This window comes from Notolabrus celidotus, chromosome 16 (genome assembly GCF_009762535.1).
Source record: "Notolabrus celidotus isolate fNotCel1 chromosome 16, fNotCel1.pri, whole genome shotgun sequence".
Taxonomy (NCBI): domain Eukaryota; kingdom Metazoa; phylum Chordata; class Actinopteri; order Labriformes; family Labridae; genus Notolabrus; species Notolabrus celidotus.
Genome location: NC_048287.1, coordinates 19,026,935 through 19,047,349, shown reverse-complemented (window position 1 = coordinate 19,047,349; position 20,415 = coordinate 19,026,935). Strand labels below are relative to the sequence as shown.

Below are 20,415 nucleotides of genomic sequence, written 5' to 3'. Positions count from 1 at the left end.
GTCTGTTACATCAAATAATTTAATAGTTGCAATTGGGGGAGTTTTTTGTTAATTGTTGAGTTAACTGTTGTGTAATAACAGAAATATACTGACTCAGCTTCAAGCTTGTAGTCATCCAGAGGTGCCCTATTTTTTCTTTATGTGAACACAGAGCAGTTATCCACTATACAGCAAAGAGGAGGAGGAGAACAGCAGCAGGTCATTGATGATACAGATGGAGGCAACAGCTGTCTGGGCTAAGAAAGTGGTCATGTGACACACCCGTCTGCCTTGAGCAGGATCCCTCTCTGCCAGCATAAGTTCAACCTCTCTGAAGAGCTGCGTGGACATTTTCCAAGATCATTTCACTCACCCTTTTATAATTTCACTCTGTTTTTCAAGCACCAACAGCCTCACGGATGTATTTTTGGATCTTCATCCAAAAGCGTTGCCCTCAGTGAGAACTCAGGCTTCCATTTGAGGCCCCGTCAAACTGAATGTTCTTGGTTCTGCGTGGACGTACATCCATGTGCTGGCGGGGAGGCTGTGAGAGGAGGTTTTGTCCTTTGAGGCAGGGTTGGATGATGATGGATCGGACACAGATCTGACCCGAGCCCGGGAGAGATTGGCGGGTTGTGTGTGAAGAGTACCACGAGAATGTGTGTGCTGCAGCTCCTGGTAACAGACGCAACAAGAGTCTGGTCTGATTCTGTCTGATTGATTGACCCTGGCTGGGTTTTGTGTTTTTGTTGTATGCAGGCTGTATGCAGATGTCTGTGGGCATCTTTCCTTCTCTTTTGTGTGTGTGTGTGTTTGTGTGTGTGTCCTATGTTCAAAACCTATCTGGACCATGTCTGTCAGACACCGTCCCCACACGCTCCTCTCCCCTCTGTGCAGATAGCTTGTCACAGGCAAGGCAAGGGCAAGAGTAAGTGGTGCTCCACTCTGTATCACCACAGCCACATCCATCACGACTTTCCTTCAAAATCGATGTGACAAACTGCCCCAGAAGCCAGCATTATTTCTGGCCGTACAGTGCTTCTGCTGCTGCTGCTTCTGCTGCATATTTGAGGACTGACAGTTATTTAGAGGTTTGCAAGATAAGGAGAAACCGTCTGAGCGAGAACATTTTGTCATCTGTCACTCTCAAGGGGGTCTGGTATGAAGCAAGCCAGGTGCTATTTTCAGACTCATGCTTTGATTTGGCGTGATGTTTTGATATGAAGGGATGAAACAACTAAGAAAAAAGTGTGAAAACATCTGTTTACAGGCCAGTTTCCCACGGATAGGCTAGCGGTTACCTTAGGCTGCTTTTAGCATTAAATGGGTTGAGAGGATGCTAAGTAAAGGCACCAAGGACAGGAAAACACTCAGCGTTATATAAGATTTCCATATGAATTATTAAACAAAAGAGGAGTGGAATAGATAAAACATAAAAGCAAAAGTCTGACTTTTTGGGAAAAACCCATCTTGTACAGATTCTGTTGTTGCTTATGGTAAAACCACTGATACAACTCTCAGAGATTTGGCTGCTGCCAAGCTAGTTAGCTTAATGTAGCTTCGAAAAGGGGAAACAACTGGCAATACTCACAAAAGTGTTAAAATCAACTCAACATAACCAACATTACTGTATGTTGTACTTTGTTTGCTAAAACATGGGTGGTACTGAAAAATTAAGGGTTATGCTTGGCACTGGAAGAGAAATATCCAATTATAGTTTCTCAGAGTTCTCATGTGCTCCTCACAGATCAGGTTCTGATTTGAGGTTATTATTAGGGTGTGTGGGGGAGATTACTTTAGCATGGTTTGAAAATATAAATAGAAAGATGACTTTACCTTCAGGTTTTGTGACGGATGATAAAAACGTGAGTGTAAATACATGTTCAAAAAAGAAAGAAAAAGCAAGTAAAAACTGCAAACATAAAAAGTTGAACAGGTTTTATTTTTTTTCCTCATAAATAACACTGAACAAGCATTGTACAGTGATAAATATCAATATTTATACACTGTAAAATTCTCTGTATTACAAAATACAGCATTTGTGTAATGCACTTGATACAGATGGGAAGTATTGCATTTCATAGCACCAAATGAGACCCTTAAGTTGACTCTTGATGTCAAATTTGTACTCCTTTACAACAGTTCAGGTGTGCATTTACATCCCAGGCTCAGGTCTCATGTTGGTGCCCATAAAATATACTTCCCTCAGGAATCAGTTGTTGCATAACTATATCTAGAGTTAAGTAGAGCCCATCTAGGAAGAACCAAAGCTTTTACCTAAAAAACTGCTCATTTATCCACAATCTTGAGTTTTCAAAATCCTAATTGAGACTAAAACATTGGATGTGTTGGTGGTAGCTGATCCCATTTTTATGATGTGATTTTTGCATTGAGAATGGTGTAAAATCAGCACTTTGTAACTTGGATTTTGAAAAGTGCTCTCTAAATGAAGGTTATTAATAAGTCCAGTTATTTTCATAGTCTGAACAGAACAGCTTCATGAAATCACACTTCCTTTGGAGGGTAAGAGGTCACTGCTGTCAGGTGGAAGCCATGTGTATTTATAGTTTCTCATCAGGAAGGAAGGAGAAATCCATTTTTCCAAAAGTGAGTAGGTGAGACTAGTAAGCAGGTTTGATAAATGCCACTCATCTCCCTCTACATAAACCTGCAGTCAAAGTCAGACTGGGAAAATGTCTCGGTTGGATTCAAAGAAACGTATAAAGTGAGTGGTGAGCAGCAAATTTGAAGAATTTGAGACCCTTCAAAGAAAGTGCAATGTTTTGAACAAGCTGTTTTTATCACAGACGTCATGCGAGTCTTCCCCCATCATTGGCAGAGCAGAAATTCTCAGTCAGAGGCAGCGGGAGGTAACAGGCAGGTTGAACACTAGCACAAACCTGGGAATACTGATACTGAACCTTACAGGGGAACATGGATCAACAAAAAAGTTGGATGCAGTTTTTGTTCACCTTTGAAAGAAAGTAAAAGTTTACAGGCAGATCTTTAACAGCTGTTTCTGACACTTTGCCAAAGATCTTATTGGTCAGACTTTTATCATATAGTTTTTGCTTTCAAAAATTATTGCTAAATTCCGACAGGAAGGGGTCTTCTAACCAACATATGTCATCCACATAACTCTACAGTGATTTGCAGGACTGACAGCATGGAATGTGCACGGGTGAACATTTAATCTGGCTTTGAGGACACAAAAAGTTATTTCAGCATTAATAAAGAGGCTTTAGTAAAAAAAAAAACACAAAAAAAAAACAGGGAAATAAAGGTGGATATTTCATAAAGGAGCCCTTATTATTCCTCAATCAGACATTGTCTGAGGAGCAGCATCACAATAATTCATGTAAAAATGAAAAGTAATATCACATTCATCACTTAGTGTCCATGTTGTGTTTGATTGTCAGCTTCTGAGACACAACAGTTTCAACCTTTGACCAACCAAACCCCCTTCCTAGTTTAACATATCTGTATGAAAATACGCTGTATTAGTGGACTGTGCAAAAGAACCTATAATTAGGAGAGCATTGTTGGTATATTAAGAGCTTAACCAAGAAGGAATTCTTCACAGATGATTAAAAAAAACATTAAGTAATACAATAAGTAAGTCACATGTAGCCTCAGCTCAGGTGGGGCCAGTGTCATGGCGTCTTGTAAGTGTTTATCTAATTATGGCACATAAAAAATAACAGCCTCTTTACCTCATCTAGCTCACCTCCTCTATAATGTAAGTAAAACGTTAAATTAACACAAGTTGTGTTGTTTGTATGCATTTCTGATTAGTTTGGTTTCAGCACTGAAATATGACATTCATGCCATTTTGTCATTGTTCTTGATATTGCACAAATGTTAAAAAAAAACTACGATCCTAAGCAAAAACTATGTAGCAATCCTAACGGATCATCTCACAAATTAAAAAAAAAAGTAAAACAAAAAGAGATGTATAATCAAATCAGAATGAGATAAAAAGATATACAGGAAAGCCTGACATCAGTTTCAGTTCAGTGTGGGAATCTTTCTGCAGCAGAACACGTGGCTGTGCTGCCCAAGAGCTGATCACGCTGCAACTTTCAACTTTCCTGGCAGAAACATTCCTGAGTTTCCTGCTGGGAAATCTGCACTCCTCTCCAGCTGCTCTTATCAAAACTGGAGATGTACTAAAATGAAGCAGACGCGGCCAATTCAGCTGATATGGTCGTGCGCCAGCAGAAGTCACATCGTCAAAGATGCCCCATGAGGCCTTCACCTCTCTCTCTTCATAGTCCAAAAATAAGACACATGAACAAAAATGTTTTGGACTCAACAGCCAAATCTTAAAAAATATTAATAATGCCCTTGTTATTTATACTGTGAATTAGCCGTGGACCGAGGCAGATAATGAAAGTAAAGGAACAGCAGATGTAGTATGGAAGAAAGGTGCATAGGCTGGCATTCTTTGACACTGACATGGAAATGTGATTCCTTGGTTCTCTAGAAAAGCTCCAGATTACACATTCATAGTGTTAGCAGGCGGTAAGCCAAGCTATTTTTTTTTTTATTACTCACTCACTCAGTCACCTCTGATATTTCTAAATATCATTATTTCATTGACATCTCCTGTAACAGAGCAAATGTTAAGAAGTACCTTAAGGAAAATAAATTTAAAAAACTAAAAAACGACTTTCCAAAAAATGTACCCCAAAACCATCAGCACCTTTTCTTCAGAGGTGCGTGGTCCCACACATCTAAAACGTCGTACCAACTAAAGACGTACCTTCACCAGACATTGTCTTAACTTGGTGTGGTTACCTTTAGCTCTGCAGTTCTACAGGTTCATCACCAATTCAAATGAGCTTCTGCATTGTGTGTCAATTCTCTGTCACACCACGTTAATGCAGTTTCCTCCACCCGCTGTCGCTCTCTTGCTGCAGTAGGTGAAGCCGCTGTGATTGGTGGAGGAGCCGTTCATGTGCGATGACTTCAGCTCCATCTGGCAGGCGGCGATGGCTGCGTTGAGTTCGACCTGAGCGCGGTGCACGACGTAGAACATCAGGCCGATGCTGATGACGATCTACAGAGGATAGATGAGGAAGTTACATGAGATTTTTCTTTCGTCTCATGGCCGAGACATAACATGGAGGACTGACAACACTCTCTTGTATGGAAGCAGTGGGGAAACAGCCAGTCTGGCTGCTCTGCTTAAAGACAACAACAACTGTTCACGAACATCTCTAAAGTTCGATCATGACTAAATGATGTTGTATTTTCATCTCTACAGCTCTTCTAATGGGCTCCATGCCTCAGACTATTTCTGGGCTGGGTGCGCACACTGCCATCTGTCAACAAGCATATATCCAAAAAGTGTCAAACCATTCCTCTCAAAGGTAATATTAGGCCAGGATTGTTATGCCAAGAAAAAAGTAGTCAGTAGCCCGCGATTACATAACGGATGCAACTAAGAGTGAAAACACCTTTTTTATTACACTGATAAAGAAACTAATGTAGACATCATTTGTCATACGTTATAAAATGTTGACAGGGCAAATGTTTAAAAAATGACAGGGTGAAACATAAAATGTGTATCGGTGCTGATCCACAACACAACATCTCACCACAACAACATTAAAAAAGTCCTCTGTAAGATTAAGGCAAGTAGACATTCTGAGAAACAGCTCTCCCTTCTGCGTGTAACATGGACACCTACTTAATCTTAAACTGAACCCCGACCTCTGACCCCTCCGAACTCTCAAATAACCCCTGATCTCCGAGCAACTGTGAGGATTAGATGAAGATGAACAGGTGTTTGAGACGCGGTGCCAGCATCAGGCAACCTTTTGAGTGAGCTAAACGGCATTGTGGGAAAACTGTGGTTATTGACATAAGGCTTGACATGCGAACGTGGAGGTTTTAGGTAATGTGTGACTCAGAAAAGGAGCACATGAAGCTCTTTTGCACTAGGATTAGTTTTGACAGGCTCGACTGTAGACAAGTTAGATTGTAAATGTGTGGAATGGAAAAGGGGCTGCTAAGCAAAACATGCCACTGAAGACGGATGACGTTGTCTAGAGCTTTTATGTCAGCTTGTTCATAAAACACTGGAGCTGGGATTTAAAGGGCTGTGAACATAAAGAAGCATGTGTTTCCAGTAGCTGTCTCAATAATCTGCTGGACAAGACGGTTTTCATAGCCCAACAGTTTGCAAGAGACTCATCAGAGAGTGTAATGATAAGAAGATTCAAATCATGACATGCAGGAGAAACCAACTTGTTTTTTCAAACTATTTAAGTGGAAAAAAAACCCAAAAACTGGAAAATATTGCAGGACATAACTACATGTTTACACGTACAACAAAATAACCAAAATAGCTAACCTGGAGGCTGAACACAAAGTAGCCGCTGACGCTCTGCTCTGCAATGACGTCTTCCATGGTGCGCAGCGTGGTGCCCAGGTAAGAGTTGAGAAGCTGAGTGGGCAACAGACCCACAGAGGAGGCCACCAGGTAGTTTGGCAAGGACACGTCTGTGATCTGAAAACATTGCATAAAGAAATACAAAATCTGAATTCACAACACTGGAAAAATTACATTTGACTTTTTTTTTTTTTTTTGTTATATTTTTGGCCTTTTTGGCCTTTATTTTATAGGCCAGCTGAAGAGAGACAGGAAACATGGGGAGCAGAGAGCGGGGGGAGAAACGCAGGAAATGGTTGACCCGGCCGGGAATCGACGACCCCTGCGACGAGGGCTGTAGCCTCTGTACTTGGGGTGCTTAGACCGCTAGGCCACCAGCGCCCCACATTTGACTTTTTAAGCACTAAAATAAAATAAAAATTCCAGCTAACATGAATTCTCTATTATACTGGATTTAGGATTATAACTGCTGCATTTCCTAAACTATTTCAACAGAATCAGACTATGAATCCAATTCATTGTACCTTTATTTCTCAATCTATTCAGGCTAATCCTGCAACAGTGGAAAGTTACAAAAGCAGTGATAGATATTTAATAACTTGTTATTCAAATACCTGGAACTAAAGCTACTTAATTCAGGGTGCAACATAACCCATGGACCCGATAGCCCGAGGCTTTTAAAAGTTTATGCTGGGCAATGAACTTCTAAGTAAACGAAAAACGGAACGTCTCCTCTGCACAAGATTTTCACAATACTACACTGCAAGCACAGCATGGTCACATTAGTGTTCTGCATATGTGCTTGCAACGTTAATGAGCACCAGGATGAGCGTGCATATCTTAAAACCTGTCTCTCTCAATCCAGCATTCCTCAGTGTGTCTGTGACAGTGCTAGTGTTGAGTGCATGTTTATATTTTACAATCTTGTGACACACAGTTGGCAGCATTTTGATCAGACAACTCAACCAAAACAGAAGACTGAAGGCAGCTGGTGCTAGCTCTGCTATGGTTAGTCAGTCTTGGTGTACTAATATGACATTTATATTGAGACTTTTAAACATAAACTAAACACGTATTTATTCAGTCTGGCTTTTATGTAGGGTTTTACGATTTTATTACTTACTTTTTACTATTATATTGATTTAAATGTTGCTTTATTATTTTATTAATTTTAACTTTATTTATTCATTCAATTATTTATTTTATTTACTCAGTTGTATTGATATTTTTAGCCTTCATTTTATTTTCAACTCTTATCCTGACCCTTTAAATTTATGTATTTTAACTATTTATATTCGTAATATTAATTTGACGCTTTGACTTATTTTAATTACACATATTTTATTTCATATATTTTATTGCTGTCGGTGTGCATTAGTCTCTATTTTAGTCGCTATTTTAAAATCCTTTTTTTTAATTTTTTTTTTTATATGTTTTGCCATTATTTTATGTCTGCTTCTTTCTTGTTTTTAATCTCTGTAAAGCACTTTGGGTTACATTTGATTTGTATCAAAGGGGCTATATAAATAAAGCTTGATTGCTTGACATCATTCACTGGCAGACACTGCGATCCTGTATGGGCCATGAAACAATAATATTGATTTTGCTCAATTTGACTGTTTTCTGATCTCTTGTCCTATACATGCAAAAGTAGTGTTTTCAACAAAAACCTCATCCTGTTGTCTTTTAACAGTCAACTTTACCAGGCAATGTGATTATTTTCCATGAAAACAGTCAAATAAAGGCTGTTTCTGAAGCGAGATGTCCATCATCTGGTCTGAAACCTACCCCCTCAGGGCGGTTTCAGGCATTAAAAATGACAACAGAGAAGGTGTCAGTGTTGCTGCTGATGGTCTTGTTTGCTATTGAAGGTCATAAAGAGGTATTGGTATCATTTTCAGTCTGTTTCTCAGCCAGTTCAAAACTCCTCACAGGGCCTTTAACATTAACACTTAGTAGCTGACAGAGAGTTTCAGCAACCTGCAAAAACAACCTTTGTTTACATTTTACACAGCAACAATTATTATTGAGGGATTCTGTGCTGATTGTAAAAAGAAAACAAGAAGATATTTTGTTATCAGAAAACACTGTGAACACATGAACAGGACGAGAACAACCAGATAAGACACACACACTTTGTCCCCACACACTTTGTCCCCAGACGTCAACAAAGCCAATGCACACTCAAATTCCCTCAAAGGAGCTTTAAGGAAACAATCCGATTGGTTAATACACAAGTGTGAGTCAAATAAATCTTTAAGTTCAGCTCTAAAAGAAGCTGCATTTCACAGTCTGCATCATCTTATTTAAGATGGCAAAAAAGATTGTGTGGCATGCCATCAGATGCCGAGTTAAGTGTCTTATTCCATATCTCATTACAAACACTAAGTATAAACAAGTGTCTGTGTCACTGTCACCCTGGATCTCTTGATTACATTATGACATAAGTGAACGTGTGTTAGCGTCAGGGTGGATTTGACCTTGGCTGTGTGTGGACTCTGACCACACTCTGGTTGATAGCAGTGAGTCTGGGGGCCGTGGCATGTTGTTGCAAGACAGCGCCTGTGCCAAAGTCTCATTGTGGGCTGGATAACATTTGTGCCGTAAATTGTCTGCACAGTGATAGATCCTCAACCTTCTCCTGCTATCACACACACTGACAAGAGTTACATAACTGGTTAATCAAACTAATATTACTATCAAGTTGTTTGGACCAGTGTGTATCATGAAACAGGCCATTCTCCTTGAAAGATTAGCGCTGATGTGTCCACACTATGTGTCAACACAGTCCCAACGCCTTCAGCTGATCTCTGAGACATGACATGCGAGCCGGGGAGAGCAGCAGAAGAAGAAAAAAAAGGAACGCGCTGTCTTTTCTCTCGGCCCTCATCCCTGAGTTGTGAAACACATGTCCTCTGAAGTCCCTCCCAGCCCGGGCATCTAGTGCATGCAGCTGTCTAATACACGGCCAGGGGAAGGGGCTATTCAGTGGTATTTTTATAACTGCACAGAGAATTCCCACTGAACCTCCCACTCGCCTCTGCAGGCCTGGTTATCAAGATAATCTGCAAATTCAAGTGAAAAAACGCCCCATCCTCGGCTTGACCTGATTTATTCAGAGCAGCAGCAATGCAGGTCTGAGTTTGTGCTTGTAAACAAAAAAAAAGGAGAGTGGGATAACTTGACTGCATCATACATTTCAGGACTGATACTGTGATGCCAAATTCATGTTCTTATCTAGACGAGAGCGGGGCTTATAGTGTAATCACTGCATGCACAAACACGTCTCTCTGTAGCCATTGCTTCGTCAGCTCGTAATGACATCAGAGGCAAACGCGCCGTGTAAAAGGTCAGAATGCTGTAATAAATGTACAGATCTGAATATCGCTTCTTCATCTTCACGGTACATGCAAACATTATTTCCCATAGCTGTCCCACTGTTTTGCTCGCCTCTGCAGTCTGTGAGTCGTTTCAGGTTACCCACCATAATGTAGCACCATCGACTTCAGCAGAAAGAAGCGGGGGGTACGGTGAAATGTAGCCTCGTCCACAGAAAGTGCTTACCAAGGGCAGAGCAGACAACACATAACTCCAGCGTGAGCCGGTACAAGCCAAGAAGTACCCACCCCACTGTTTGTTTCAGCCTTTATCGTGGAGGGTAAGATCACAAAGACACAGTATCAGCTAGGCATAATAATGAGTCTCCAGGTAAGATAATTAACAAGGAGTACAGGGAGAGGCCGGGACAGGAAGTGAATATGGAGTATGAGGATGCAGGTGAACTCAGGACTCAGCTTATTAGCCTGCTTCTGGCAGGACCTGCTAAACTCCCCAATGAAGCTTGCCCTCGACACTCATTTCTCCAACTAGATTAAAAAAAGGTTCACACTGAGGTTTTTGATTAAGGAGACAACAGTCTGAGTTTTTTCATTTCCCTCTGACTTTGAGTTATTAACCTCGTCTTGTTACAAAAGCCTGTGGGGGCTGAAGAATTAAGTTATGTTAAGTTATGTGAGAGTTAACCAAGGCGATGAAGCTGTTCACCCAGACAACTAAGGAGAGCTGTGTTCCTTCTGTTCTGATAACTACACTTGAAAATTGGCTGACTCTTCTTAACACTCCTGTTATGTTTGTTTCTCTGGAACAGCAATAATGTTCCTGGGTCAATTTGACACTGGGCATATTCAATTATCCAAAAGTGTCAGAACCCCAAAGAATCCCAATACACATTTTTTTTAAATATTTTATATCTTCATTTAAATCAAAATTGGTGTTTTAATTCTCACAGATCATGGTTCAATGAGGATAACTCACTTGTTTTTTATCTAAATTAATGTTAAAACTTTTTTTAATGTACATTGGAAAGCCCTAAATATAAATACAATAGTTTTACATGACAGATTTTTGTTTATTTTATTTAACTTTTTTTATCTTATGAAGTGATGTTGATAAATTAACACGACACCTCTTCTGTCACATGCTGCCCAGATTTTTATGCTGTATGTAGCTGGTTTGGAAAGCATATATTGCCTAAAATAGACTTTTAAAAGGGTCAATTCGACCCGTAACATAACAGGAGGGTTAAGCACTGTAATCAAAAATATAAAAACCAATAAAACTAGAGCCAGCATTGTTTCTCCTGAACGTACCTCCGCAACAATTCTCTCTATCACAAGGACAGCTCATCCTAATGAGTAAACTTCTGCTCCTAGTGAGGCCATGTATACTGTTTCAGTGGATTCAGGAGAAGCCTCCATCAGTCACGCAGTGGTACAGAGAAACATTCAAGGCTTTTCCTATGGAACACCTCAGTGCTAAATTAAAAGGCAATGTCAACCTATTTTATAATATTTGGCAACTCTTCATAGATTATGTTCCCACTGATATGGTTGGCTTACTGCAGAAAGGGTGTCCACATTTAATCTTCAAAAATACGTCATTGTCTTGTTTTTTCCTTTGACATGTAATTTAGATAGATAAGATTGTATCTGATATATGTTATTATGACCCATGTATGTTATTATTGTTTTTATCATTATTATATATATTATTTATTATTATTTATTTTTTTGTGATCAATTGTTTATTGTTTTTTTTACTGTGGCTTTGACATTGCAAAACATAGCATAAGTGATAGTTCAGCCATGTCATTGACCCGCCCCCTCCACCTACCACCCCCCGTACCATATGGCAGTGTACATAGGGTAGTAATAAAAGAGGACAGGGTCATATACACTTAAAAAAAAAAAGAGAAAAGAAGAAAAGGACCCTAACAGATAGTAAAATAATAATAACAAAATTAAAAAAATTAAATAATTCTTCAGTAATTTGACTATGCATGTCCTATCTTGTTTTGTGTTTGTTAGGTGGAAAAATGAATAAAATATATATACATACAATAAGGAAAAAAAAATATATATATAGGGGAGAACACCTCACATTTTGCTAGCTTTGATTATTATTAAATTCTACGTTAGTTTGGCATCATTGTTGTTTTTGTGTCACAAAATAACTTGGCAGAAAACAGTTTATTTCAGAGATTTATGCAAAGTTTCCCAACAATACAGGTGCTGAAATTGGGACTTTTATACGTTCTTTTAAAAGCTAACCAGCTAGGCTCAAAACAAGGGGAAGAAAATCGTTGAACATCCTGTATCGGTTAAAATGGAACAAAAATCTATTTGTTACATTTATGTAAAACCTGAAAAAAGTGTCGCCAAAGGGAACAGTCTCATGGGTCTGACAATGAGTCAAACACAAATGAGCTGCATTTTCAAAGACAAACAGCTGTCATATGTTGAATCTAACCAGCAGGAATATGACAAATGCAACCTGGCATACAACCCCTCGTGACCCACTTTTGTTAGAGCTGCTTGAAAGCTGACATCTCTTATAGTCTTTGTTTGCTTTCTCCTGTAGATAAAGACCCCAGAGCAAACTTAAAAACAGCATTTCACCAGGATGTCAATTATCCAGCCTTTTAATTTGACCCTTGCAAACAGATTGCAGAGTGGAGCAGTGGCAATGCCGGTGACAGTGAGAGAGGCAATGACATGACAACACAGTATAAACGTCTGTCCCTTTGACTTTGACACCTCATTTTCACCTCCGCATAGAGGAACAGTAAGTGCAATGTTGTAACCACTGTTAAAGCCCTATCCTGGCGTGAGAGGGACGGCACAACCTTTGGACACAGAGCTATGTCCCAACCGTAAAGCGGGAAGTATGATACAACAACGACAGAACAGAAGCCATTTAAGTCAGTCAGGCAAAAAAAGACCATCTGCTGGGTTTGTAGGTCCTGTTCAAAGAAGTCTTTTTACAGGTGGACAGCTTGCCATAGTGGGGGAGTAACACAGGAATTATATCCATTTTTAGCATTTAAAACTCCCTTTCAACCAGTTTGAAGCTCCAATATTTCCTTTATCACCTAACGCCTTAACATAAAGAAGGAAGTTCCTAAACCTTCAGCTTAAAGCAGAAATTGAGCGAAGACGCCAACATATAACAGATGAATGCACTCGCCTTTTTAATGGACTTAATTCAATTGACTTAACAGATAACAAATAAATTAGCTCCAGTTTCTTGATCAGCTTAACACGTCAGCGCCAATAATCCCTTCCTCTGTGTTTTGATCTGAAGTCACAGCCTGCGCGTTTAAATTCAAGATGCTTCTCAAATAACAACACAGAAGTCAAACAGACGAGCAGATTTAATGGTTTCTGAAAGCAGTGCCTGTTGTTGCTACAGTCAGCTAGTTCCTGCGTGATCTCACCTCCATGTCATCAAATGACTCAGTTCTCTTTTCTTATCAAGTCGTCTTAGTCACCGAGTATGAGCAACAAGCTCATGATAAGTGAGCGTCATCTGTCAACTGCAACAATCCATCTTTTACAACGTACATTTTGGAGTAGTGTTGTAATCATTTTTAGATTATTCAGCCAATAAAAAAAATTAAACGAATATTACATTCACTGCAAAATCGTGTCAGGCATGAAGCACGGCTATCACTCTGTCAGTTTGTACAACACAAGCATATTCTAAATGTGAACAGTAATTGTACGTATTGTGTCTTTACATTACAGCACTGACATTACACACATGGATGATTTAAAACCTATTGATGAGCTGCATTGCGTTAAATACAAACACTGTAACAAGTTATTCATGACTAAAACTATCTCCATCATATGAAACATTTTCCTTAACGTGACTTGTGAAAAGGGTGCAGCCAAAGCTAGCAATCAGCTGTTACGTTTTATAATAGGGATGCACGATATTATCGGCACATTATCGGTATCGGACGATATTGGCTTTAAAATGAACTATCGGATATCGCCCAACACACCAATATCCACCGATATAGTTAACTGATAAAATAATGTGCTGCTGCACACATGTTGGGCTCATGTTTTAAGTTAAATTTGAATTTAAGCAGCAGTCTGTGAGGTACATGTAGCTGACTAATTTAGGCACATTTACTGTCAAAGAGTAAACCATTTTATTTTATTTGGGTTTAATTGCTGTACAGTTGCACTTTTCACATGTTCCCTGTGAACAGAGGTTAGGTTTACTTACTATGTCAAATGTGAAATTGGTGAAATTTGCCCTGGTTGTGGGTATTGTTAGGATTGTCTCAGGGAGAGCATCATCAAAATTTTAAGTAGGATGTATCTTTCTGTATTCATTTTGTTTGAAAGCAAGTGTCATAAATAAATATGCAGTTTTAAGTATTAAGTATTTTCCTAATTTTGCATAATAAATTAATATTATATAATAAATGTGATAAGAGTATCACCATAATACTGTGCGCTTATTCCAATACAGAAGAGAATTGATGATCTCTGCAATTAGGTGTGCGGAATAAATATCGGTATCGGTAATCGGCAAAATGAGTTGTAAAATATCGGTATATTGGATATCGGCAAAAAATCCAATATCGTGCATCCCTATTTTATAACCTTTAAGAATAACACCCAATGGGGCACTGTTGGCCTGGCAGTCTGAGAGCACCCCATGTGTGGAGGCTGTGGTCCTCGTCCCAGCAGTCACGGGTTCGACTCCCGATCTCTACCATTTGCTGCATGTCTTCCCCCACTCTCTGCTCCCCACATTTTCTGTCTTTCTCCAGCTTTCCTCTCCAATAAGGAAAGATTGCCCAAAAACACTACTTAAAAGAAATTAAAAAAAAATAAAACCTGAATCATTCTCTTTCTAAACTTGTGTTGACATTTCATAAAGTATTGACCCAACTGTGGGGAGGAGGTGCTCTTGTTGAAGGTCGCATCATTTTGATTAAGGTTTCAAATATTTTGCAACCCAATTAGCTTTAATTGCATGGGGTGTAGTCAGAAGTTTCACTACAACACCACATAATATTCAATCTTTGGAAAACAAATACATATTTGCAGCTAAAAACAGCAGATGATCTGATTTGGATTTGATTGTCTGAAATCTGTGTGAGCAGATATCATAGTACAACCAGTTACATCTATTTCATCTGAGTAGAAGAAACACCTAAAATACAATTTGATGTTTTTAACTGAACTCTTTCAGACAAAATTATATCTTTAAATACAAAGAATATATATGCATCTACCATGAAGATGGGCAAACCACTGGATACAGCTATGAAAAAAAATGCAACCGACTATGGCATTAAAATCTTAAATTGTTCAATGTAGTGTGACATGGGCAACAATCCTTCAGCGCTTTTCTTCTCAGAGGGAGCCGATTCTACGATGAAAATAAGTAAGCATAATAAACTGTCTAAGGCTAAAGCCAAATAACTAAATCTCTGATACAGCAGAGAAATAAATCAGTCACCCCAGAACACGGACTGGGTTTGCAGCATGCAATTACTGTGCTTGTGAAACTCTCTTACGTCATTTTCCTTTTTCCTGCCTCCGGCCTGTGCATCAACTCCTTCATGCTCTGAGCTATAAATGCCTTTCAAGCTCCCCACTTTGCATCCACTTCTGGATGTTTGTGCTACTGTTGGTTTTTTTTTCTTCTGTCGACTCTCCTCTGCTTCCCTCCTAACCAGATATGTTTCCATAAACACAGTCCGGTATTAAACACAGCTTCAGTCAGAAGGATGAAATGGTTGATTAAGCTGCTTTCTGGTGGGGTAATAGTTTAAAGACGGGCTTACTTACTGCTTGTGAAATATGATCTGGTGTTAGAAGGCTAAAATCCAATTTAATGTGAGCAAGCTGAACAATGTCATTTTGGTTGAGCTAGTCGTATTATAGCTCATTTCTAAGTAATGCATTGTATAAGAGTCGATTTCACCAGCCTGTTATTCCAACCTGTAGTTTAGCTTATAAATACTGCCCCACATACAGAGGCAATAGTCCTGGGCACAGAGGTCACCGGTTCGACCCCCGGCTGTGACCATTTGCTGCATGTCTTCCCCAACCCTCTACTCCCTGCATTTCCTGTCTTTCTTAAGCTGCTCTATCCATAAAAAAAGGCAAAAAGGCCTAAAAATACAACTTAAAAAAAATAAAATAAATAGGTATTGATGAAATGATTAATTCTTGCAACCAAAACTGTTTATCTTTAAAATGTTATAAAGGATGCTTGAAAACACTTTTAACCCCTGTTACTTAATTAAACTCATCATGCTCAACCACATATTCATAAACAGGTGTTCATACACATCATATTCATATATTGTACTTTTGAATTCTGCTGATGTAATAACTGTATTTATATTAATTGTTAATTTGAATATTGTTATGTTATTTTATTTTTAGTATCAACTATTGTCTTTATACGTGTCAATTTAGTATTTTTTTAATTAATTTTTGATATTAGAAGACTATTTGGGTGGAGGCTTCAAATACGCTCTCTGAGGTTTCTGCCTCTTCCTGCACAGTATATTATTTATCTTTGCTCTTTTTTGTGTGTATTTCCTTTTAATTGCGCAAATAAATAAACAGAAACATAAAACCTGACTCTGTGCAATGTTTCACCCCAGTTTCACAACTTTAGGAAATCAAAGTAAAATGCTGATACATATGAGATGCAGGATGCAACCCTGCAGTTACTCTCTTATGAAGACAGGATGTAAAAAGGAAACCAGCTGAGTTAGTAATCTTTCTTTAAGCACCGTGGTTCTGTTAAGAGTGTTACTCTGGAACATTGTAGTTACACTTGCTAAATGTGATTTTCCCAAATTTTGCAGCCATTATTTCAGTAATTGTGACAAACCTCTCATTGTGCAGAGAGAATTTAGCAAGTACAAGTAAGTTATCTTTAAATGTGGTACAAGTGAGATACTTTGTAATCTGGTGCAATAAGATATGATGAGAGATTTTTTGGAAGCAGCCTGGCTTTCACTACTTTGGAGAGATTAACGCTTAAACTGCTTCATAACATTAAGTTCACCCTCAGATCTTTATTCTTCACTTATCACTCAATTACAACTGGAATAAAATCTCTCATACTGCCTGAAATCCAGCTGAATCTCTACAATACAGTAACACATCCCTCTGGGTGTTAAACATTTGAAGGTATCAATGATTTGACTAGGGAGAATAATCAGTGAGTGTAAATTATTCATGGAGTGCCTGAAGGTCAAGGCCCTCAGGTTAGGAGTAAGAATATAGCTGAAAGCATCATTTTGATATTGCTCAGTTCAATATTGTAGGTAGCATGGTGTTTGTTGCTTTGACCTGTGGTTTCAGATTTATCCTACAGAGGAAAATACAAAGCCAGCATGATCGCACCAAGGAAAACATCCATCAAACAGACAGACACCGAATCTACGACTTTAAAAATGTGCAAGTGATTGTTCAAATTTGAAAAGAATTAATTTCTCATTCCTATAACAGAGGCAGTATTTGAGGAACACTTTCTCTATCTACACAAGGAACGAATTCCCAATCTCCAGGGGTTGGCCTTACATTTTGATGTATGTTTATGTGCTTTTATGCAGCAGCCTGCCTTGAATAGTGAAGTAACAGATCAACTTTTATACCCAATGTCAGCGATTCATTTCAATGAAAATGATAAACATCTATTGCAACACTTCCTGTCTCTTCCTTGAGATTGCTTTCTAACTACTTCTGATTTCCCTTGTGTGGTAAGTTGGCCAAAGAATAAGAGAAACATTTCCTTCTAGAATTCAAAAGTTCAAAGGTGAGATTCTCATGAATGCAGGTGATCGTCTGGACTGTCCTGCAGTACATTCATGAGCTTGACCCCTTGCTCGCAGTCAAGTCCATAGAAGAAGATATTACAAGCTAATGATTAACTAACGTCCTGCTAGAGGGAAAAGAAAGCAATCGTTAAGAGTGTTTTCATACTCACAGAGAAAACTGCATTTTGGAGCCCAAAAGGTATGGGAGTGAGTCTCGCTAAGGCCACAACTTTGAGTCCACTTCCTCCCTCCACCACTCGAATGACAGCACTGAGCTGCTCACTGTTCCCAACTTTGTTTAACACCCATTCAGTCAATAGTCGTTTGCACACAAGGTGTGCCACAAAGGTCCCTATTAGCACTCCCACCATAACCAGTCCCATTCCCAGCACAAAGCCGTAGAGGTAGCCAGCTGCCACATTAAGAACAATATATCCCCATCCACATGGGAACGACACGATAATCAACCCAACTATAAACAGCATGGCTCCCACGAAGCTGTCCAAGCTCTCTACCCAGAGTAGCAGGTCCTTGAGGTATTGGCGCACCAGGGCGACCGAGGAGAAGCACACAGCAGTCAGGATGCATGCCAGCAGGGCGCTCTTGAAGCAGAAGGTGGTGATACAGCATGGGTGTCTGAACTCTGCGCTGTTGCTGAAGGTTGTCCCTCCTGCGGCGCTGACGACCTCAGGGTCTCCATCTGACTTACCAATGCCAGCCCCCGTCTCATCAAAAGCGCTGCAAATCAGGATGTCTATTTTGTCACACTCCTCTGTGGCAGTCCTCTGCAGCCAGCGGTTCAGCTGAATTTGTGCCTTTCCCACTGCATGTTTGACGAGCTTGGTGAAAATCTGCACGCTCGTGGACCCTGACATTGACATGTTGGTCCTCAGGTGAGCTGTGGGGGCCAGCAGCAGGGCTCAGATGAACTGCCTGCCCTGGAGACAGCTGTGATGTTTGAGATTCCCAGACAGTCTTTACATCCAGCACAAGTCCATGTCTGGCATTATCTGTTTGTTGAGATTCAACAAAGGGAAGTATCAATAAACTTCTCAGAGGGCAAAGAGACAGCTTCAGCAGTTGTAACCCATTGTTATGCAACTCTGAGAGCAACTGTGAAGTGAGACATGAAGATGAACTCCGTCACTCTCCTTGGCCATTACATAAAAAGTCCAATTCAGCAATATTTATCTTGGGTACACAAGTTGGTCACATCGCCAGTCCAATGACTTACAAATGCCAGTATTGTAGTCCCTGTGTGAATCACTCGCCATATTCAGAGTTGTCACCCCTCGGCTCAGGACAAAGCACCGTTAGAGGATGGAGACAAACCAGCCCGACACTCCTCAGAAGACAGGTATCTAAGTGATCCCAAAGAGCCAGCTTCTTATGACTCCACCTGCATCGCCATCCACAGTAGCAAAGTGGTTAGCATAAATCACTGCACGGCTAACTCACTCCTGTCGTAAGCTAAATAACTCTCTGCGTGGAGAAAGTCCAGCGCTGCATTTCAGAGACCTCCGTGGCTGGCCTCCACGTCCGTTCCTCCCGGATAACAGAGCGAGAAACACACTCCAGGAGTCGGATGTGAAAACCTGTTTGGTGGTCTTCTAGCTGGGTGTTGTTGTTTCACACGCCTTCCTTCTTCCACAGTGGAAGATACTGCTGTAGTCGCTGTTAAAGCTATTCATACCGACCACTGTTTGTGTCCCAGAATGCCAAGTAACCCGCGGACACGTGACTGGCCGATTGACGTTCTTGTCCAATCAGAACGTTCCGTTTGTCATCGCGAGGTTTCCTCAGAGTTCACTACAAATTATGTTTGTTTTGGATCAATTAACTTAAACTGGTTTATACAGCAACCACAGTGCTGCCACATAAGCAGATTAAATCGCTTCAGATACCTTGTGGTGTGTAAATCAATTGATATACATGTTTTATTACGTTTATGTTTTGTTTTACCCACATTACATAGATTTGGATACTTTAATTAGTAGGGCAATAGAATGCAGCCATATATCCAGTGGTGGACAAAGTACAAAGCTTCACTACTGAAGTCAAAGTATAGATCCTCCTGGTCAAATATTACTCCAATACAAGTGAAAGTTGTTCAGTCAGATTATTACTTGAGTTAAAGTCCTGGTGTACTTGCTTTTAAAAATACTTAAGTATACAAAGTACTTTTAAAATATCTCAAAAGGTATTTTCACAAAGCATGAGTGCAGTCTAGAATACATTGTGTTACATTATGTTTATTAAAAAAACATTCATTGAAATCTCTAAAAACTATACCATGGAATAAAAACAGAAACTAAGTTACTCCAAGCACTGGCAACTTAGTTTGAAATGTTCATCTGGAATGAAACAAATGTTACGTAGATCAACAAGCTTTCTCAGGAAGCTGTGTGGAAGCTGGAGTGTGAATGTGTGTATGTTTCTGCAGAGTGGGAAACAGGGAGAACATTTCAAATGATACATGTCATTCTTCATTTCAAAAACCTCTAACACGGGCTGAAGATATGGACATGGGTGCTCAGGTGGAGAATTATAGCCATCATTACCACCTCTAAATGAACTGCCTGAACTGAGTGAAATTTGCTCTGTTGACACTTGCTCACGATATAAAGGTATGACTAAACCACTGAGACAAACAGAACTACACAAACACCTTTTAATGTCTTAGGGATCAGATTTCAGATCAGATTTCAGATTTCAGAAAAGAGAAGGGAATTCATGAGCTGATGTCAAAGCTTAAGTAGTGAGTAACTGGAGCACTGATAGAAATGCAGTGGAATAAAAAATACAATATTTGTCTTTCAAATGTAGTGGAGTAAAAGTAATAAGTATCTACTATATATATACTAATAATCAAGTAAAGTACAGATAC

The 20,415-nt window shown here is 39.5% G+C and overlaps 1 protein-coding gene across 1 annotated transcript; it reads right to left on the bottom strand.

Moving 5' to 3' along the window:
* Nucleotides 1–1,902: 1,902 nt before the first annotated feature.
* tmem64 (transmembrane protein 64) lies at nt 1,903–19,269 on the bottom strand. Its single transcript, XM_034705480.1, has 4 exons — nt 18,763–19,269; nt 17,699–18,538; nt 6,341–6,496; nt 1,903–5,041 (listed from the first exon to the last, which is right to left on the bottom strand). The coding sequence occupies exons 2-4, from the start codon at nt 18,407–18,409 to the stop codon at nt 4,850–4,852; spliced, it is 1,059 nt and encodes a 352-aa protein (XP_034561371.1). The 5' UTR covers nt 18,410–18,538; nt 18,763–19,269; the 3' UTR covers nt 1,903–4,849.
* Between the last annotated feature and the right edge of the window lie 1,146 nt (nt 19,270–20,415).